Source organism: Patagioenas fasciata, chromosome 5 (genome assembly GCF_037038585.1).
Source record: "Patagioenas fasciata isolate bPatFas1 chromosome 5, bPatFas1.hap1, whole genome shotgun sequence".
In the NCBI taxonomy this organism is placed as follows: domain Eukaryota; kingdom Metazoa; phylum Chordata; class Aves; order Columbiformes; family Columbidae; genus Patagioenas; species Patagioenas fasciata.
In genome coordinates this window covers 45,776,187-45,796,514 of record NC_092524.1, presented here as the reverse complement: position 1 = coordinate 45,796,514, position 20,328 = coordinate 45,776,187, and the positions used below count along the sequence as shown (strand labels likewise).

Below are 20,328 nucleotides of genomic sequence, written 5' to 3'. Positions count from 1 at the left end.
TGGCTCAGGGCTGTTTTGCCTTCTGGCTTCTGTCCAGCTGGGTTCCCTCTTCCTTCCCACTCTGAGAGATGGGAAGGAAGCTTTGAACTTGGTGCTGGTGCTGTGCCCTTGCTCCTCAAGGCTCCCCAAGGCTCACAGAATTAAGCATGGAGCACCAAGCACGGTACCACAGCGCTGGGTGAGGACCCAGAGTCTTGGCCACATCTTTGGGTCCAAGCTGTAGGTGGGAGGGGTGAGGGAGAGCCGGGAACTGCAGGAGATTCAAAGTCAAGATCAAAGCATTTCCCTCTGAAGCCCTAACACTCTCCTTCCCTCCCACTTGCACATAAAAGCACTCTGCCCTCAGCAGGCTCTCTGCTGGGGAGGGTGTGTGGAGGAGGGGGCTGCTTTCCCCCTCGCTTTTCCTGTGTTACTAGTAACTTCCCAGAGGTGAAATGGTGAAAATCCTTCCACCTCTCCTTCCCCATGCCGGCTTCTTGCCCAGATCCAAAGGGACCAAAGACATCTCAATGACTGTGAGCTCATGGCAGGCCTGGTCTGCTTTGGGGTGTTACCAGCTGCTGCCAGCACGGGGGAGATGTAGCAAGCAAAGCCTTTGAAGTGTACAGTAGAAAGACACTGTAAAGCATGAGGAAGGAGGATTGAAAAGAAAGCAGAGCAGTTTGGTCCACAGGAGGGGGATAGGCTAATTAAGGCACAGAGCGTGGAGGAGGAAAAGGCAGAATAATTAAGATATCACAGCAGGAGCCAGTGGTGCGGCTCCATGGAGGTTTAGGCCACACTGAGCCTGGCCTCTGCTGTTTGCTCCCCCTTGGTTCTCCATTCCCACTCTCGCCTTTAGGGTGGCACAGGAGTGTGGGGGGCTTTGTCAGTCAGTTCAAGTTGCTGATCCAGCTGAAAATTAGTTGCTTTAGTTCACACCCTAATACAGACAGAGGTGAAACTCTGTGAAACTCAGGATGGGAGTTTCCATTACCCCTTCCTTACTCACGAGAGAGGGCTAAAGCTTAAAGGTGATCCCAAACTGAAGAAGCTGCAAGCTTCAATGAGGACAGGCACATACGAAGAGGCTGGAGACTGGGAACATGGGCAGGAAACGGCCGATTCAATTTTGGAAAGCCCAGGAAGGAGATATTCTTCTGGCACTCTTTATTACGCAACACCGCACAAACCAAGTAGCATTAAGACCTGGGATGGGAAACCCAAGAGAAAGCGAGCCGCAGTCAAGGCCACAGTTTTGTGTTTCTTTCAGTGGCCACAGACGATGCTGCTTGTTTCAGAAGGCGCCCAGGGCCACTTACCCCCCCAAAGGCACTCACAGATGGGTTTGTCAGGCTGCTCCCTACATCCCAGTGACAGGCCAGCAGGCAGAAAGGGACTGGAGGGAAGAGGCAGCACAGGGAGGCAGTGGAGACTTCCAGGAGGCTGGGGCTGGGAGGCCAGGAGTACCAGAGGATCTGGATGGGGGCTTCCCCCGCCGATCCTGTGCAGGGGGAAAATGCACCATACAGCAAGCACGGGGAGGCTGGGGGATGGGATGTTTCACACCTAGCAAGCAGGAGCAGATGGGGCTGGAGTTAAACACCACAAGGAATTAACTTGCACTGCCACAAGGAGCCCAGTACTTAGCAAGCCGTGACAGGCTCTCCCTTCCCTGGATCCATGGCAAACTGTTTAGTGACGGGTCAGCAATGCCGAGGGGCTTCTCTTGGGTCTGTAGCTGGTCCGGGAACTGAGATATGGCCCTGCAGTGTCAACAGAGCCATAGAACCCAGCTCAAGTTGTGATTCCCCAGGCCTTTCCCAAGCCCTGCCCCCAGGCACACTCTGAAATGGCCGTGGTGTTTGCTGGGGGAGAAATGTGAGAAGTAGAGACAGAGTGCTGTAAAAGATGTAAATGTTTCTGTGCTGAGAGCAGCTCTGAGTGTCTCAGGGACAGCCTCGGCAGGGGGGACAGAGAAGCAGGCAGAAGGCACTTCTCTTTTGTTCTTGATCTTGGCTGCCTTAGGAGGGTTCCCAGGAAAAATCCTGGAGCTGATTGACTAAAGGGAGCTCATAGCATGTGATTTATCAGGTGGTGGTCCTGGGGTGACAAGGACAGGACAAAGGGCAGGGAGGAGGATGTAGGAGGAAGGGCTGTGGCCTTCTCATCTCTGTATCAGATCTCCTTGCTCCCTCCATGCTGGGAAGCCATGTCATCAGCAGGGAAGGAAGGGGAGGAATATCCACATCAGGTGGGCGAGGGAGCAGAGGGCTCAGTTCAGTACCAGTAACCACTGACATGGTGACACATATAATTGCCATGGCTGCCGTGCAGCACTGAGAGGATGTGACTGCCTAGGAGCAACTGGAGCAACCGTCACACAGGTCTGATGCAACAGCTGAAAAAAACCCCACGATCCTTTTAACATAAAAATTAGTCATCGCTGAGGTTAGGTTTTCAGAGGGCCAATCTCTGCCCTCTGGAGCTTAACCTTCAGGTCGAACTGATAGCATTGTGAATTCCAGCAGTAAAAGAGCTGAGAGAAGGGAGGTGAGGGCATGGAGAAAGGGACACAGTTTAGGGACAGTGCCGTTTACTGAGGAAACAGACTGATGCATCGTCTTTCATCTCTGAGCGCATATACTCTGATTTTGTGTTTTGAAGTGCCAAGATCCCTAAGGAGGTAGCAGCAGAGCAAAGACGAGGGAGATGAGAATGAGAGAGAAGAGGGCTGAGAGGCAGGAGATCTAAGCTGTTTCGTGTATGCGAAGAGGGACACACAGAATATGTGCAGAAGCCCAAAGGCTCTGCAGAAGAACTGGGGTCAACAGGATGGCAGGTGTGAGACGCATGAGGAAGAAAAGGACTCCAGCTTGTGGGATCCCTTGTCTCCTATCACCAGACTTGTCCAGAAATTTGTTTATGCTGAAACATTTCATTACCCAGAGTTTGGGTGACTACCCAAATCTAGACAAAGCAGTTAGTTTCTGTGTTAAACTTGGGATTGCTGAGAAGCCAGAGAGGGTCCATGCACTGACACAGCTCATTGCTGCTTTCTTAAGCCCCTCTCACCCCCTGCCCAGGGCTTCTCTCTGCCCTCCCTTTCACATGGCAGAGCGGGAGCACACGCTGCCATTCACTGCCAGGCTGGAGATCGCTGCCTCATCCCAAGGTCTCGACTTGAGAAATACCCCACAGATACGAGCCACCACAAGTTGTGTGTCCTGTCAAAGCCATCCGAAATGTCCCTGCCAGTCCCAAAATAACCCAAACATGCAGGAAGCAGCCCAGCGTCTCCTTTCCCGTGTCCCCTGTGGGCAATGCCAGCTGCCCGCGGGGACTGTCCCTCAGCCGCTGGGGTCCCCGAGGAGCAGGTCGGGGGGCTGCAGGCAGCGGGCCGCCTGTGCAAGCAGGCAGGCGCTGAGGCGGCGACGAGTGACGCGGGAACACCCCGGCGCCCCGGGCGGCGGCGCCCGCTCCTCCCGTCCCGTTGCCGCCAGGGGGCGCCGTGTCCCGCGGGCAGTGCAGCGCGTCGCCACGGCTCGGCGGCCCTCGGGCGGGGCGGTGCTGGCGGGCGGGGTCTTCTGGTGATGCCAACCCCGGAAGCGCTCGGCGTCCCCTGCTCGAGCGGGCGGTGCGGGGCCCATGCCCGGCGAGGAGAGGTAGTGAATATTCACGTCGTAGCGCCCGGGGGGCGGGGCTTTGCCGGGTGGGTCCAGCCGGGCGCTGATGGCGGGAGGCAGCGCCAGGGCTGGCAGCCGGTGAGGACGGGGCGGGCGGGGTGGTGTGTGAGGGGTGAGCTCGGGGCCGCCTCCGCGGCCGGGGTCCCGGCGGGGCGGAGGGCTCACCGAGGGTCGCCGCGTCTCTATCTGTTGCAGGCCCGGCGCCCGGCTGGATGGGTTGTTCGTGCGGCGCTTCTTGCGGCTGCAGGCCGTGCTGTTCCCGGGCTGGCCCTCCCCGGCCGCCCTCATGTTCCTGACGCTGCTCTGCGTGGCCTTGCTGGGTGAGCCTGGGGCACGGGGGCGGCACCCGCCTCTGGTCCACATCCCCCCGCGCCCCCTGTGCCGCGCCTCGGCGGTCCGTCACCTCCGTTCCTTCTCTTCCCTCCAGAGCAGCTGGTTATTTATCAGATCGGCGTCATCCCCAGCCAGTACTACGAGGTCCTGGGTAACAAGGACTTCCCCGGGTTCAGAACACTGACTGCCCTTGCCCTGACTCTGATCGTGGTGAACTCCACGGTAAGACAGACCAGAGGCTCCCGAGTCTTGGGAGGGGAAGGGGACACTGCACATGGCTCCTGGCACGGTCCTGGTAACGGATCTAGGTCTGCCCGTTAGGTAGCCATGTGTGGGACAGATCACTGGTACAAACTATTAGTTTTTATTTCATTTTGTGAAATGCTCGTTCTCCTCACTCATCTCTTCCTGTCTGTCTCCTTGCCCTCGTTCCAGCTAAAAAGCTTTGACCAGTTTATCTGCAACATGATGTACGTGAGCTGGAGGAAGTCCCTCACCGAATACCTTCACAGCTGCTACTTCCAGGGCCAGGTCTACTACAGCCTGCATGTGCTGCGCGAGGACATCGATAACCCGTAGGCTGCCCGTGGCTTTTCTCAGCCCCTTGCTTGGCTTCTCCTGGGCTGCTCCGCACCTTTTCCTGGCTTCTCTGTGTCTCTGGGTGGGGGATTGAGCCCTAGAAGCTTTTGCCATCTAGACACAAATACCCTCATCTGCCCTGAGTCGGAGGCTGGTAGCTGTTGCTGGGAGCTTCGTGGCTGCTGGTCATGATGTTTTTAGGGTTAGGATGTTTTTGTTGCAAGGAAAATGGAGGCCTGACAGAACAGGGATTGCTTGCTGCTATAAAGCATGCTGTCTGCTGCAAACTCAACTCTTGACATTCAGTGTGAGATTGCAAAGGGCCTGGTTGAATCAGGGACTACTGCCACTCCCTGATTTCACATAGCCAGCGTGTTAGGATGGTCCCTGTTGTGTTTGAGCTTCAGCCACCAGAGTCTCCAGCTGAATGCAGTTTTGTTTAGCTGGGTTTTTAGTGGTTTTGATAACCCATGGGAGCCAGGTCCATGATGGGCTTTGTTTTGCACTCTATGAAGGCTGCATTTCCCCTTTCCTGTTCCAGGAAGGAAATGTCAGGAGTGATTTGAAGTGTGAGAGAGGAGGAGCATTCAGTCCCTCATTGCTTAGCCCAGCCCAACCAAGTTCCCCTGCAGTTTTGCTTCATGCGCTGTCCTACTTACTGCAGAGCTGCTGATCTACCCAGGCTATGCAGCGAAGGTAGAACATCTCCCATCCTCACAACTGCCTGCTGACCCTGACCTTCAGCCTGTCCTTGCACACAGGGCACCGCTGTCGTAGCTATGCACTTTGAAGAGTTAAAGATCCTACATTAGTTATCATGTGAGAGGTAGAAGTTTCTTTTCCCCCTCCAGAATTTAAATAAGTTATTATCAAATTCTTGCTGAACAACTAGAAACCAGGGGATAACTTTTTTTTCCAAATTGTGTGGCTTTATACAGTTGTTTTGAGACTCCAAACTCTCCTCCCCTGGAAGGGGCACCCCTAGGCTACTCACTGCACTGGTGCCATCTCCCACATCGGTGGCATCAGAGGAGTCCAAGCCTCTGGTCTCTGTATGCAGTGACTGTCTTGTGGTGATTCCTAACTTGTTGCTCATAGTGGTGACCTCAAGGAACTGAATAAGCCTCTGTGCTTCTGCTGCCCAGTGCTCCTGGCTGCCTGTCCTTGTGCCTTCATGGCACAGCTGGTCTGTATGGCTGCACAGTGAAATTGTGCTGGATCTCTCAGATATTTTTTGTCTGTACCATTTTTTAGCCTGTCCCATTTGCTGGCTGCCTCTGTGGCCCCAGTGCTGGGTCAGAGCAACCAGCCATGTGCAGGGGCAGCAGCAAGCAAGGAGAGGGCTTAGCTTGGGTCAGACAGCCGTGCTGACAAACATGAAATCACAGCTTCATGACGCTGCTGCACTTTCGAGAAGCTGTTGGAGTTATTCCCGCCTTTGTTAAATGTTAATTTCTGATGGTATTTTGCAGTGCTATGGAGTTGCAAGAGAAACTTAAAAAGCCGTGTCTGTCACCAAGGTGTGCAGTGCTTCCCAGGCATTGTAGCACATTGGCCATGGCCAGACGCTCCTGCATGGCTCTTTTCCTTTGTGAGTGGGAAGGGGAGGACAGAGCCCCCTTACCACATGACAGTCCTGCTCAGGTTTATTTTTAACCAGGGAATGTGTTCGAATTGTGCAGTGAAATGCATGGGATAGCTGGGTCTGTATGCCCTGTGGCGATAGAACCGGCTCTCCTGACCTCAGTAGACCGAATGTGTGAGATTTCTGCAAAGTATTTTTCATTACCACCTTGCTTCTGCTCAAACCTCAGTGTCTTTTTTGATGCCACAGCAAAAATTGTCTTTATCTTTCAATTCCTTGATGAGAACTTCCTCTGTGCACCAGGTACTTAGAGAATGAAATAGAGTGACAAAGTGATGTCCCATTTTGCAGTGCAAACCAAGCTGGGTGTTAGATGCATGGTGTCATCCATCTAGAAGGAATGAGGAGTGGATTCTGAGTGGCATACAAACACTTGTGGCTCCTAGCAGGGCATCTGAGTTGTTGTTTATGTGTTATCGTTACATGTTGCTTAATAGCTCGTGAAAAGCAATATCTTGCAATGTGTCTATATACGAGTTAAATTATAACTTTATGTGAACAATTACAGTCTGAGGAAAAGGAAAAATGATGACTCTAAGGTCAGTCAGGGTGAGAGCTGCCTCAAAAGTAAACATATTGATGTTCCAGGACTGCAAAAGATTTGAAAGACTAATGTCCATGTGATATCTGCGCTGATGGCTGTGCAGGAGTCCAGCCTTGCTCTTCATTCTGGACTCCAGCAGTCACAGTCATGGCCTTTCTGTTCGTGCATAGAGCATCAAGCTGAAGCTCTCCAGGTGCTCCAGACAGATGAGGTGACAAGGAGTAAATATGCTGAAATCCCCAGTCTCATCTGCTGCTCGGCAGTGGGATGGGTGGGACTTGAGGGTCTATAACCCACATGCCTGCTGCTGCTGGGGTGAGAAGGCTTGGTGTGGTGCTGCCTGTTCTTGTGGGATGTGCGGGTGGAAGTGCTTTCTTCCTTACACAAAAGGGATCAGAGGGCACTCCATACAGAGCAAAGGGACCGGCTGCTGTGAAAGGGTGGCTTTGATGAAGGTATTTGCAAATATCCAACAGCTGGCAAAGGCCTGACCTGTGCTCTAGCTGGTCCCAGTAGCTCTGGTGCCTGAAATGCAGCCTGAAGGTTTTGGGAGAGTCAGTAGTTTTTGGTAGTACAGCGGTGGCTTCAGGAGAGGAGTAAAGGACAAGGGTGCAGAGACCTTTAGCACAGAGTAGGCCAGTGTTGTTGAAAGTGGAACAAGGAATTAATACAAGGAACAGGGTGAATTTAACAGCAGGAGCTGTTCTTCCTCAGTTCCAGGAAGGCCCTTGGGTGGGTCCTGCTGGCTCATGGAAATTGTCTCCTGGGGGGAATGGGAGTCGCAGCTGCAGGTCCCTCCCAGCAGGGTTGTTCACCCGCCCCCTGCCCTAAGTTCAGGCAATTAATTAACAGTGTGGCTTGTGCCATGTTAGGGAGTTGCTACATCCTGCACCAACTGGTTCTCACTCTTGGGCTTTAACGGTGTCGATGGTTCTTTGTGTTGAGCAGGGACCAGCGCATCAGCCAGGATGTGGAGAGATTCTGCAGACAGCTCAGCTCCATGGCCAGCAAGCTCATCATCTCACCCTTCACACTGGCCTACTACACTTACCAGTGCTTCCACAGGTAAGGACCCTTCCTGGCCCTATTTTCACACCTCTTTGCTATGCTCTTTTTTGGAGCCTGGCACCCATGTTGCAACTCCCCGGACAGATGCTTGTGTATGTGGGTGAGTGGTCTCTGCACTCCATAAACACTTCTGCCTTGGGGATGCTGGGGTGTGCAGTGCTGGCCCCCAAACCTCTGTGAAAGCCGAAAGAGGTGACAGTTAAAGGCTCTGACTTCTTGAGCCTGAGAGTGCTGGGGTGTCCTTTTGCTTGGATTATTAGCTGACCTCTCTTTCTCCTCCTCTGTAGCACAGGCTGGCTAGGCCCAGTGAGCATCTTTGGGTATTTCATCATTGGCACTATCACCAACAAGATATTGATGAGCCCAATTGTGTCTAAACTTGTGCAGCAGGAAAAACTGGAGGGGGATTTCAGGTGAGTCCCAGCAGAGCAGCATTTTCACTGCCTCTTGGCACTTCCTGCAAGGACTGCATTTTTGTCCCTGTTCAGTGCTATGTATGCAGCTGCTGCTCTTGTCCATGACTTTCCCCATGCTCAGAGAAACCTGCCTGCCCTGTGCTGCCCCAAAGTTTCTGTACTGAGCCACCCTTTTCACTGCCCTGTGTCATGGCAAACAGTGCCCTTGGTTCAGTCTTCTCATTGCTGCTGCCTGACTAATGATTGTTGTTGCTTGTGCATCTGCTGGGACATTGGAGGTGCTGAAGAAAACCGCATGTGGAGCTTCCTTGGGTGCAAGTTCAGTGGACTGTATCTGCTCACAGAAATCAGGTGTCTGGTTCACTACCACCTTCAGGAAAAACACAGTCTTTCCCTATACACTGTAACTTATCTCCTCCCCTTCCCCTGCCGGTTTGGTGGGGTGTATGGCAGGTGCTCAGCAGCTTCTTTCCCTGGGCCTCTGGGCATCCAGGGACAGCAGCAGAAGCTGGTGTGGCACAGGAAGCCCAGGCCAGAGCCGTCGGTTGTGGTGATTCTGTATGGTAGACATGTTGGGCCAGCAAACAGGAGGCCCCAGGGCTGAAAAGATGCAGGATACCAAACAAATGTGCCACTGAGCTGGCAGCCCAGAGTGATGTTACCTTGTGCTAAGCTTTGTTCTCCAGTGCCTTTTTGACCCTACTGAATATTTCTGTCAAGAGATGCCTCAGATCATTGATCTGACAGATGCAAGAGAGGTTTCCTCTAGCAAGGATGTTGGCTACGTAATTCACTTGGAATTTGTACATGATCCTGATGATGGTTTTTTTCGTTGTCCAGGTTCAAGCACATGCAGATCCGTGTCAATGCAGAAACAGTTGCTTTCTACAGGTTAGTAGCATTCATTTCTTACGTCCTTGCAGAGATCCTGCCAGCTCAGGGCATCCTTCTTGTATTCAGGTATCTCAGAGGAGTCCAGATCCTGTTGGTGCAGCTGGAGCTTTCTGTCCCTTCCATCCTACTGCAGGTGCAGGGTCGTTGTAGGGTCATACAGCCCTGACACTGTTCTGCTTTGCATTCTGTGCATCATCTGCAGAAATACTTCACAGCAGCTGGAGATGACTAATTTTTGTCTGCCTCCCTCCTGACATCCCCAGGAGCCTGATACAGATTCATTGAGACCATTGCTTAGTTTTTGCTGTGGTCTTTACCTGGCAGATTGCTCGGGGTCTCCTTGTATCTTGTTAGGATGTTCCCGCAGGGGACTTGTTTCAGGTTGCTGCTGGCCCCATCCTGCTGCTGCTAACCTGCGTGTCTACTGTGTGTAGGCTGGCTGTTGCCTGTCCTCCTTGCCTGTGCTGCTCCTCTAGGTCAGCCTGTGCCCTGAGCCTCCCAACACTGTTCTGCCACTCTCCAAATTTGCCTGGTGACATTTACCACAAAGCTGAACACACAGTCAGGAGCCCAACAACACCTCTTCACTTAGTGATGCCGTGAAGTTTGCTGGGTTGCTGCTTGGAGCCTTTAAAGTGTGTCACAAAAATGGCTAGAACTCAGGAAAACAGCCACGATTTTACTGTAGCTTGTGTTAGGTTGCCTGATCAGTGGCAGGAGGTAGTTTCTCCTCTCTTGTCACATGTCTGCCTTCGCCCTGTGTGTTGTGAAATCATGGTTCTTCCAGGAATTTAAGCACCAGCTGTCCTGTCTGGTCTTCTCTGCCTGTCATCTATACTTGGCTCCTTCATGCTGTAATGACTGAGCATTTCAAGTGTTGTGGTTCTGTCCCCAAAGTGGTTTGATTCAAAATAACAATTTCATAAAGATTTATACTGACAGGCATGAAACTCTGATTTAAATAACTGTGTGGACTGGTTGATTCTTATTGGTTGATGATGATTTTTCTTAGTGGAGAAGATACTCTAATTACAAGCCCTTATTTAAGCTGCAGTACTTTTTCTCATAATTTTGAAGTTTTTTTATTCTATTACTAAGTAGAAAATGGAAAGTAAATTGTTATACCAGAAAACGCATTGTCTTACTTCAGTAGAGTTCATTACTGGAAAAGCTTTGCTTAGTGGGAAATTAGAATTTAACTGAATTGCACAAAACCAGCCATTTTCATGGTATGAATCTTAATTTAAAATAAATAAAATTTTTAAAAGGTTGCATTCCTAGAATCCTGCAAGAAGAGGAGCATGTGGTAGAGTGGTTGGTTTTGATTGCTGGACTTCTCTAGCTTGTCGAAACTGTGAGAGCTTGTGCTCTTACACCTGCCTAACTATGGTTTTAGTAAAAGAAAAAACAAAACCTGAGCACTGTCACCTTTTTACTTTCTAAGCCTTTGGCAACCTTGCTTTAAAAGTGAACTGAATGGGAGGAAAAGCAGAAACCAATACAGCAATCTCTGCATCTGCAAAAGAAGCAGTAGCTCTGTCCCCGGTGCCTTCCTCACCTTTAACTCCTTGTGTCCAAGGCTTTGTCCTTTCTGAATGCTCAGCAGTGAAGATTGTAGCTCAGCAGTCACCTGACATGGGTTGTAGGGCAGTAATGCCAAATTGAATTCTAACCCCGTGTACTTTTGAGAAAGAAAATGTATTTTTCTAAGAACTCAGAATCTTTAGAACTGAGACTCTTTAGAAATCTTAATTTGTATTTTTGTTGTGCAGCTCCTGGCCCTGCCTGCTTGAGCCCCTGTGACTCTTCGTTGTAGGCAGCAGCTGCTGCAGCAGGCAGGAGCCTGGAGCTCTCTCTGCATTTTGCCACCTGAGGGCAGCCCAGCTCTGGTGAAGGAGCAGAAGGAGCTGCACACTTGCTGAGGGCCCTGGTTTGGAGCAGAGATATGCCTCCTGCAACCAGCTCAGCCTGGCCATTGCTGCTGGCTCTGGTGATGGGCAACCCCCTGATGCCCGCGGGATACCCCTGGGAAAGATGAGGCTGGCGGGCTGGGGTCACCTGCGCTGGGGGCTGCACAGCTTGGGACTGGTATGTGTCCCACTTCTCTGGGTTGGGGAAGGAATGGACTGGGGCTGCTGGCTGTGTGGCCACTGTTGGCTTGCTGTCACCTCCTGGCCTTGCCTCTGCCCTCTGCTTTTTAGCTCCCGCTCCCTCTGTTTCAACCGAGCTCTGCTTGGGAAGTGTGTGTGACCTTGGGTGTGCATAGCCCCAGGCCAGGGCCTTGCCTCACCTCCTTCTGTATGCAACAGCAGCACCCACGGGCTCTGAGAGATTTGCAGTGATGCTTTCTTCCTTGAGCTTCTTCATTGAAGCTCCTCAGGAAGATGCTCTTGGGTATTCAGTTCCTGCTCAACGAAGAGCTGTTGCTTGGAGGCTACAGTGCCAGATCCTTGCCAAGACTCAGTCCTAGAGCCCATGGTTTGACCTTTTTGCAGGGCTCACAAGAAGTCTATAGCATGTTGCAATCTTACTTTACAGGGCTGGGCGAGTGGAGCACATGCGCACGAACCAGAGGCTGCAGAGCCTGCTGCAGACCCAGAGAGAGCTAATATGCAAGGAGCTGTGGCTATACAGTGAGTGGGGAGTTTGGGGGGTGAAGTGGGGCATGTGATATCTCTATTGTGGTGGCCCACAGGCTTGGGAACACAACTGCTAGAGCAGCAGTGCTGGGTGTTCCTCTTCCACATCTTGCTGCTACATGAAAGCCCTGAGGGTGAACAAGGTGCCTCCTGCAGTCCTAAATGGCAATCCTGATGGGAAAAAGCCGTGTAGAGAGTGAAGCTGTGAAGGACCAAGCTGAGTTGGATTATGTAAGCCCAAAAAGAGGAATCTGCAGGAATCCCTGCTCTTTGTGGGACAGGCATTTCATGGTCAGGAAGAAGGAGAAGGGCTTGGCCTCTGGGAAAGGAGAAGGCTTTGTATATGTGGTTGGGAGCTATGGAAATTCTTTCCTATAGACTCTGTCCCTTGAGCATAGTTGTCCTTTGAAAGTCTCCTTCTCCCATTGTTGGTAGCTCCAAGTTTGGGTGTTAAATGACCACTGTCAAGACAGCTCTTCCTCATCTCATCAGCATAGTGAGCTTCTGAGAAACATGAGGGAGGGAGAGCCCTGAATGCAGGTGTTTCTGTCACAGTTTGGCGTCTTCAGTCTTTCTGCCTGTTCTGTGCTCCAAGGCACACTTCGTGGCCAATCATCTCTCCCCTGGGCTTCCTTTTAGCCTTCTATCCTGCTTTTTGGGCGTCAGCCAGGCCCCTGAAGAGTAGAAACAAGCAGGCAAAGTGGCTTTTGCCCCATGGTGGCTCTCGAGCTGTGTGTCTGGATGATGTTTCTCTACCTGGGGGCTTGCCCCAAAGTGCTCCTGGCTGTGCAAATGAGTTTTCACCCTGTTGCTTGTGCTGTCCGGCGAAATGGGTTCTTTTGCTCCAGTGCATTGTGAAGGACTGAGGCAAGTCCGTGGGTCTTCTTCTGACTAGGCTCATGGGCTGCACTTGAGCCTGGCTGGGACAGAGGTTCCCACCACAACTCACTGTCTTCTCTCAATGTGCTTCTGCCCAGTTGGGATCAACACCTTTGACTACCTGGGCAGCATCCTGAGCTATGTGGTCATTGCCATTCCCATCTTTTCTGGGGTCTACAGTGACCTGAGTCCTACAGAGCTCATCGCCCTGGTCAGCAAGGTGAGCTAAGGGTGGCCTCCCAGACTCCATTGTGAGTGTGCACTGAAGATGGAGGTTTCCTATGGGGCTGGTGACGTTGGGGCTGGATGACCTTCAGTGGCTGACCTTCAGGTTAGGCTGTCTCTGCCCATGGTGGCATGAAAATGGGAGCTTGGAGCCAGCTGGTGTATGATTAACCTGGAGGTGAAAGCTCTCAAGGCTACCCCTATGAGTTTACTAGCCCAGACTTCTGTGTCTAAAACAAAAAAAACAGGCAGTCAGAAAGCCTCTGGCTTTCAGTGGTGTGGGTGGGGATTGGGTCCGCACAGTGCTCTGGTTTGGGGTCATGCCCTGGGCTGCTGCCCGTGGTAAGCCTGGCCACCTGCAAGGCTGAGCTGGCTTGAATTTGCCTTCCTGGCCTGACTCATTCCCAGGTACTCGAAACTGGCTTGTGACAGAGAATGCAGAGCTAAAAATGGCAAAGTGGGCACTGTGGGCTGAGGCACTCTGCTCTCGGCTACATATGATGCTGGTGTGGGCCTGGTGGCCTGAATCTGTGCGACTTAGACGGAGTGAGCATGCTGGACCCTGTGCTGGCCAGCAGACACTCTCTAAACACCATCCCTGGGTGGCAGGAGATGTGTCCACCTGGCAGAAACTGCTGTACTGAGTAGGGAAGCCTTGCTCCATCTGAATATCATCATCTTCTCTCCTACTGCCCTGTGTAACTCTCCACCCCTCCTTCATCTTGCTTGGACTGCTGATGTGGCCAGATGTTTGGACTCCTTGGCTGCTTCCTTGCAGCCATGGAGGAAGGAGCCATACCCCAGGTCAGTGCTGACCTTTGCTCTGATGTGTGATTTCTCCCCAGAACGCCTTTGTTTCCATCTACCTCATTGGCTGCTTCAGCCAGCTCATAGATCTCTCCAGCACCATGACCGACGTAGCTGGCTACACACACAGGTGAGCTTCTCTCCAGGAGAGGAGAGTGTGGGACAAGACTCTGCACAGGTCTGTGCTAAATAAATTAGAAATATTTGCTTGTGAGAGAGCATGGACAAGGTTGGATATTGTAAGGAGGCTGCTGGGGTTGTCCCTGGCATTCATGCAACCTCTTGTTTGTCCAGGATTGGAGAACTGCAGGAGACCCTGCTGAGCCTTGGCAGAAAAAAAAATGATAACTATTCAGAAGCCAAAGCCAGCTGGGATTTGAACAAGTGAGTCTCCCCTCAGCAATTTGCTGCCTTGCAGTGTTCGGTTGTCATGGGATGGAAGTGGCCCTTGGTGTCACAGCCTGCTGCATGCTGTTGGTTCGAGCAGGCAGTGCTCACTGTGATCTGACATTCGGGATGTGCGTGGGATGAGGCTGCTGTCACAAGGGCACAGGAGGTCTAAGGAGCAAAGGAATGTGCCTAGTATTTACCAACCTCAGCATGATCACTTACCCCCAGATCTCTTCTCCTTTGTCTTGGTGGCGGTGCAGCAGCCATTCAGGGGAGGACCCAGTGCCAAGGGACACAGCTTTCCTTTTGGAGCGAGTGACACTTTCAGTGCCGTCCTCTGGCAAGCAGCTGATCAAGGACCTGAGCCTCAGGATCTCACAAGGGAACAGTGTGATGATTGTGGGGAACACTGGCACAGGGAAGACATCTCTCCTGAGGGCTCTGGGGGGACTCTGGGAGAGCACACGGGGTAAGGACCGCTGCTTGCCTCAGCCTTCTCTTCCTCAACCAGGACCGCCCTGAGTTTGGAAGGTGGCAGTGTGGGGTTGTGAGGCCAGTGCCACCTTGTGATGATGAATGTGTTGCTGATGCGTTGGAGCCACCCATCTCTGTGTTGCATATTCTGCTTTGTCTCTCATTGCTTTGCCCTGTGGTGCAAGTATAGCTGTTCTGGGGTTTGATAGCTACTCCATGGGGCAGGACTGCACAGGGGTGGTGAGGAGTTGCTGGCTGTCTCTGTCAGCTTGATGTGTGTCTCTGTGCAGGGAGCATCAAGATGCTGACCTGCTTTGGCCCCCGGGGTGTGGTGTTCCTGCCACAGCGACCCTTCTTCACAGACGGAAGCCTGCGTGAGCAGGTGAGCCCAGGGCTGGTTCTGCTCCGGCTCCAGCTCTGCTCCCAGCCATGGTCGTGCCCTGCGTTTACCTGTGTGCTGCAGAAAGGCCTGCAGAAGGGAGGATGCCTGTGGCTGCTCCTTCCTTCATGCCTGAACTTATGCCACCACTGTTGCATCTCTGATGGGCTGTATCCAGCTCCCTCTGATACAGTTTCTTTTGATCTGTTAAACAGGTGATCTATCCCCTGAAGGAGATCTATCCAGCTTCAGGTAAGTCGAAACTTATCAGAGCAATTAGCCAACCCTGTGGTGTCATCAACCTGTCCTGTACCCAGTGCAGCTTCTCCCCTACCATGCCTCATCAGGAGCACTCATTCATTTCTCTTTAGCTGCTCACTGCTTTTCTCTGGAATATTTACTTTACTGTAGGTTAAAGTCAGCTCTGCGTTCCCTCCCTTTCAGAGAGAACATGTTCTCTTGATGCTATGAGGACAGTCTGGCTGTGCTCTCCGTGTTGTAGTAGACCTGGTATATGCCGAGGCACCTTGCTGCCCTCTGAACTTGCTGTAGGGGTACATCTGGCCTGTCTAGTACAACCTGCCTTTGGGGAAGCCATGTTTGCCTTTTTCTCATTTTCCATCCACCTCCATCTTCCACTGTTCCTCTTTTTTCAAATGATGTCCCAGGGCCTTGCATGCTGTTGAGGTCAGACTACATAGACCTTTTTCCCTGCCCTCTTCCCAAGCCAGACCATGCATGTGCTCTGCTGCAGCTCACAGATGTCCAGGTTTAAGTTTCCTGTGCAGTCTGCTTGGGGTGAACCTGCTTTAGCTGGTGGGTTGTACTAGATGATCTCCAGAGGTCCCTTCCAAACCCAACCATTCTGTGATTCTGTCCGAGTGAAACAGTGCTACGTGCTGCTTTCCAACACTTGAGAGTCACAGTCTTGCAGAGAGTAACTGCAGCCATCAGCTGCTGTTGTGGTCTTTCAGCAGCTTGAGAGATGTCCATGGCAGATGCACAGCCCTTCTGCTCAGCTTCCATAGCAGCTGTATCAGCGTAAGAGTATGTTCTGGTCCACAGCTGGTTCACCCTGAGGTTTTTCCCACCCCCCCTTAGGTTCCTTTTGCTGGCTGTTACCTGAGCAACTGCTCCCATGACTTCACTGCCTGCAGCGAGCAGTCAGCCATCAGACAGTGGCTGGTGAGCAGGGCCTTGGCAATTGAGGCCTGGATCCTTGTGTTCAGGCTGTGTCTACCTGTGACCATGGACTGAGCCAAGTCTCAGGTGTGTCTGTGGAGCCAAGCTGCCTCCTGGCGTGCTGCTTACAGGCACAGTTAACATTTTTAGGGAAGGTCAGTCTTTGGGAGCTCTCAGTGCCAAAGCTCAGAACCTCATATAGTCAGCTACACTGGACCTCAGGAGATCCTCCAAACCTTCCCTCTTGCCCCACCAACCCCTTGCAGCTGTGGCCTCAGCACACATTGACTCTGTTTATGCTTTACCGCATTCTCCCCTAGGATCTGCAGATGATGAGAGAATTGTGCGATTCCTGGAGCTGGTTGGGCTGGTGAGTCCCCGGTAGGGCTGCTGCTGTCTTGCCTGGTGCTGCCAGTGAAGGAAGAGGCAATGAAGTTTTGTGGCAGCGGAGCGTAACTGTGTGCTGCACACATACAGGGACATTGTCTGCAGCTGGGACAGGATGGTCTGTGGGACAGGCAGAGGAGGAGGGATACAGAGCAACTTCAGTTCAAGCAGGAAAAGAGAGTAGCAGGAAGGGGGCGATTAGGGACAGGGCCGGGGCTGTGCTCACAAGTCTCCTGTGCTCTCTACAGACTGATTTGTTGGCAAGGGCTGGAGGTCTGGACGAGCCAGTAGACTGGAACTGGTAAGGGAGCTCATCGTCTGCCTGAATTCGGGTGATCCCTTTGGGTGGGGAACACTTCCAAGCAGATGCACATGGCTGCTGGACTTACAAACATCTATTTCCACCTGTGTCCTGGGGAAGGTGGGCAGTGTACAGGGGCAAAGCCTTCATGCCCAAGCATCAATGCAAACAATCACCAGCCATGCTGCTCTGCAGGCAGCTGACTGTGCACAGGGGTGTAAAGCCGGTCCCAGCATGGAGGGGGCACGGGGGACACAAGGGACAGCTCCTTCCTGGGATCTCCAGCATCAGCAACCATAAGCTCATCAGCAGACAAGCTGTCTTTGTGGAGGGAGGTTTTGAATCTTGACCCTGCTGCAGGTGTGACATCCTGTCCCCAGGGGAGATGCAGAGGCTCTCGTTTGCACGGCTCTTCTACCTCCAGCCAAAATACGCAGGTGAGTGAGTGACTGTGAAAGAATAGAGGAAAAAACAAAGGCAGTGCTCTTGGTGTAGAGAAGCTGGTACAGAGACAGTTCATGAAATCCCTTCTTTGCTAGGAATATGCTTCATCTTGGCCATTACTTTAGCAGCGTAGCACACAGAGGATTCAGGGATGAAAACATTTTGTTATCTGTGTGGAGGGTGGTAAATCAAGAGGCTGTATATAAGACATTCCCTTCTTAGAGAACCAGTGATTTATGTTCTCAGTCCAGGTCCAATGGCACCTTAAGGAGCTCCCTGTCAGCTTGCTCATGAGTTGCCACAGAGAAGTGTGCATGCTAGGGAGCAGGGTGTCAGCTGCCGTAGCTGAAGCTCATGAACCTCTATAGGGTTGTGGAAGCAATGTGGGAAATTTAGCTGTAACGCAGCAAAAGAAGACGAGGAGTGATGGGGAAAACGATCCTGAGAGATCTCAGAAGTAGTGCCCATTTGCAGATGGGGCTAATTTCCTTTGCACATCTAGATGGCTAGTGATGGCTGGGGGCTGTAGGGGCTGTTGGGGTACTTGCTGTGAGGGCCAGGTTGGGTGTGGGTGAACAGAGCCAGTGTCAGTAGCGAGTAGCCACATGTAAGTATCTCTCCCCTGAAGCGGCACAGCTCGGTGCTGTCTGGGCAGAAGGAACCTGTGGATTGCAAGCTAAAAGCCGTAGAGATTGTGTAAGACAAATTGAATTTATCTGCTCCACATCTGTAGGATTTACCCTGAACTGACAGGAAGGTGTCCCAGGCCATCCTGGCTGCTCTAGGTGGGGTCTGGGTGGGAGTGGTGCACAGGTTCCTGCTCAGCCCAGTGCTCTGGGGCATGGACCACCTTGGGAGGGTTTCGTCTTGGCTTTCACAGCAGTGAAGGTGAGGCAGTGGCTGGCAACTGTTGAGAGAGAGGAAGATGTCAACTGTGCTGTTTGAGTGGATTTGAGGGCTTGTGGGGAAGGGCACTTTCCCAGTTGGCTGACACTAGCTGTGCCAGAGGAAAATCAGGGTCCTTAGGCTTCTCCTCATTTGTCTTCTGCAGATGCTTTTGGTGAGCTTTGGTTAATATCTGAAATGTTCTCAGCAGTTGCTGGTCTTTTGCCCAGAGAGAGATGATCACTTGGGAGGAAAGGGCATTTGTGGGGCTTGTGGCTTTTTTTTTCAGTGCTAGATGAAGCCACCAGTGCCCTGACAGAAGAGGTGGAGCATGAACTGTACCATGTGTGCCTTCAGCTGGGCATGACACTGATCAGCGTGGGACACAGGGCCAGCCTGGAAAAGGTGCAATGGGGAGGCAGCACTCCATGCTGTGGTGGGAAGACCAGGGGGAGGTAGAGAGAGTCCCTGGCGAGCAGAGGGGAGTGGCTGAGGCTGGAGACCCTTAGGGTGGGAAGATATGCCCTCATAGAGACATCCCTCAGTTACTGTGTTATTGAATTGCAGTTCCACAGCTGGATTTTGAAACTTCATGGGGAGGGAAGATGGGAGCTCACCCGGTGCGAGAAGATGAAGCGGCTCCCAGCTGGAGAAAGATGCTGAAAAACATGCTCTTGTCTGGCCAGCCGCAGATCCTGCACATGCATGGGAGAGCTCTGCCTAGCAGACATAGGGCTGCTGAGCCAACAGCTGTCAACAAAGGATTCATCCAGTGCAAGACCAGTTCTGCAATTTGCTGGTGGATGCAGAGCCAAGTCTGAACTTGTGGTGTGAGATTCTGCCAGGAGCACACACATCTATGCCACCCTTCTCCTACCTCCCTGCCTTTCATGGGGGAAGGGGCTGAGCTGCTAGGCTGCCCAAAGAGAAGATGCTGCCTCATGGAGCTTGCAGAAGCAATGGCCAGAGGAGCCTCCACTTGTGCATGGTGCAGTGGTGCAAGGCTGAGATGCAGCCTCCTGTTCTGCCCTCTGTGCCTCGCTGGGACCTCCGTCTCTTTGATACACAGTTCTGCAGAACAGGCTTCTGTACTAGTGGCTGTGTCGAAGGTTGTGCTCCCCAGCAGGAGCCAAGGGAAAGAGATGGCTGGCGCAAAGAAGGACATGTCTCTGCTCTCCTTATGACACAGGGTTACAGGTCTAAGGAACATCTTTGTATTAAAATCTGGGGCCTGTTTTCCAATAATGTTTATGGAGAAGAGTCAGTAGTTGTTAACCTGGCTGCTGCATCTTTTCCTCCTGGGGTTTGCTTTGGAGGAGATGCTTGAATATTGGCGGTGCTCTTGGACTAGTCTACTGAAGAGCAGAGCAGGGTAGAAGTGATATACCTGTCCAGGGCTGGCTGTAGTATCCTACCCTGTTGCTATTACCACAGCTACTGCAAGGCACAAGGAACCCACTGAGGGCTTTTGGCTTTCTGTGGGTCTTTCCTCTAGGGAGGAAACAGAGCTGGTCTCCCCTTACCATTCTGCCTATGATGTATCGTGTTTTCTTCCCTGCGTCCCACAGGGGTGTGAAGACAGAGGTTTTGAGGGTCTCTGTTGTGCAGAGGTCACTCTGAGACTGCAGTGGAGGTAACAGCCTCTGAGAACTTACTGAGCACCAGTTGCTTACTGATATTTCTGGATATGGCCCCAGTTCTGCAGTGAAGGACCAGGAGGTGGCTGCTGACAGAGCCAAGCTAGCAGCTCTTCTGCCTTTCCACCAGATGCTTGTGTCCCTCTATGATCTGCTGCACAGCTTCATGATCATCCAGGGTGGTTATGTCCCCAAGCTCACTGGCCTTGCCCTCCACAATTTTCCTTAGCACCCGACGCATAATCTTCCCTGAGCGTGTCTTTGGCAGCCGGTGCGTGACCTGTAACAGGGAGGAGCAGAGCTAAGGCTGAGGGAAGGGGCTTCACCAGGCTGCCAGAGTGAGTGCTGGGTCAGCCTACAGGCATTACCTGAACGTACTCTGGAGCTGCATACTTTGCAATCTTCTTGGAGATCAGCTCCCGTAGCTCAGCAGCAAGAGTCTCCTGCGTGTAGCTGCTGCCCTTTTTCAGCACAGCAAACACGTAGGCTCCTGGCAGAAGGACCGTGGGGTTACTGGACAGTGTGTGCAGTGTCTTCCTGAGAGGCTGCCTGGAC

General features: G+C 52.3%; 2 protein-coding genes across 4 annotated transcripts in view; one reads left to right on the top strand and one right to left on the bottom strand.

Moving 5' to 3' along the window:
• The first annotated feature begins 3,647 nt into the window (after window positions 1-3,647).
• Window positions 3,648-19,381, top strand: ABCD4 (ATP binding cassette subfamily D member 4). The gene is made up of 19 exons (XM_065838537.2): window positions 3,648-3,743; window positions 3,861-3,985; window positions 4,093-4,220; window positions 4,434-4,573; window positions 7,715-7,831; window positions 8,122-8,247; window positions 9,091-9,141; window positions 11,683-11,777; window positions 12,761-12,882; window positions 13,733-13,824; window positions 13,989-14,078; window positions 14,345-14,553; window positions 14,849-14,940; window positions 15,153-15,189; window positions 16,440-16,489; window positions 16,755-16,807; window positions 17,168-17,244; window positions 18,426-18,541; window positions 18,704-19,381. The coding sequence occupies exons 1-19, from the start codon at window positions 3,712-3,714 to the stop codon at window positions 18,797-18,799; spliced, it is 1,848 nt and encodes a 615-aa protein (XP_065694609.1). The 5' UTR covers window positions 3,648-3,711; the 3' UTR covers window positions 18,800-19,381.
• LOC136101928 (acetyl-coenzyme A synthetase 2-like, mitochondrial) overlaps window positions 16,887-20,328 on the bottom strand; it is a 13,966-nt gene continuing 10,524 nt past the window's right edge. Inside the window, exons 13-15 of one of the 3 annotated variants that reach the window (XR_011739397.1) lie at window positions 20,142-20,263; window positions 19,810-20,053; window positions 16,887-17,256 (exon numbers count right to left, since the gene is read on the bottom strand). Coding sequence is in view for 1 of the 3 variants with exons in the window: in XM_065838534.2 (XP_065694606.1) it covers window positions 19,877-20,053; window positions 20,142-20,263 (299 nt within the window). In the remaining 2 variants the exon portion in view is untranslated. Of the gene's footprint in view, window positions 17,257-17,299; window positions 18,159-19,327; window positions 20,054-20,141; window positions 20,264-20,328 lie in introns of those variants that run through there. The other 2 variants (XR_010651402.2, XM_065838534.2) reach the window with 2 other exon arrangements.

What these genes read in the sequence shown, in the direction of transcription:
- ABCD4 (XM_065838537.2), top strand. Translation starts at nt 3,712, where the DNA reads ATGGCGGGAGGCAGCGCCAGGGCTGGCAGCCG. An exon ending in ACTTACCAGTGCTTCCACAG is followed by an intron (nt 7,832 to 8,121) that starts GTAAGGACCCTT and finishes CCTCCTCTGTAG; the next exon opens with CACAGGCTGGCTAGGCCCAG. An exon ending in TCATCGCCCTGGTCAGCAAG is followed by an intron (nt 12,883 to 13,732) that starts GTGAGCTAAGGG and finishes ATTTCTCCCCAG; the next exon opens with AACGCCTTTGTTTCCATCTA.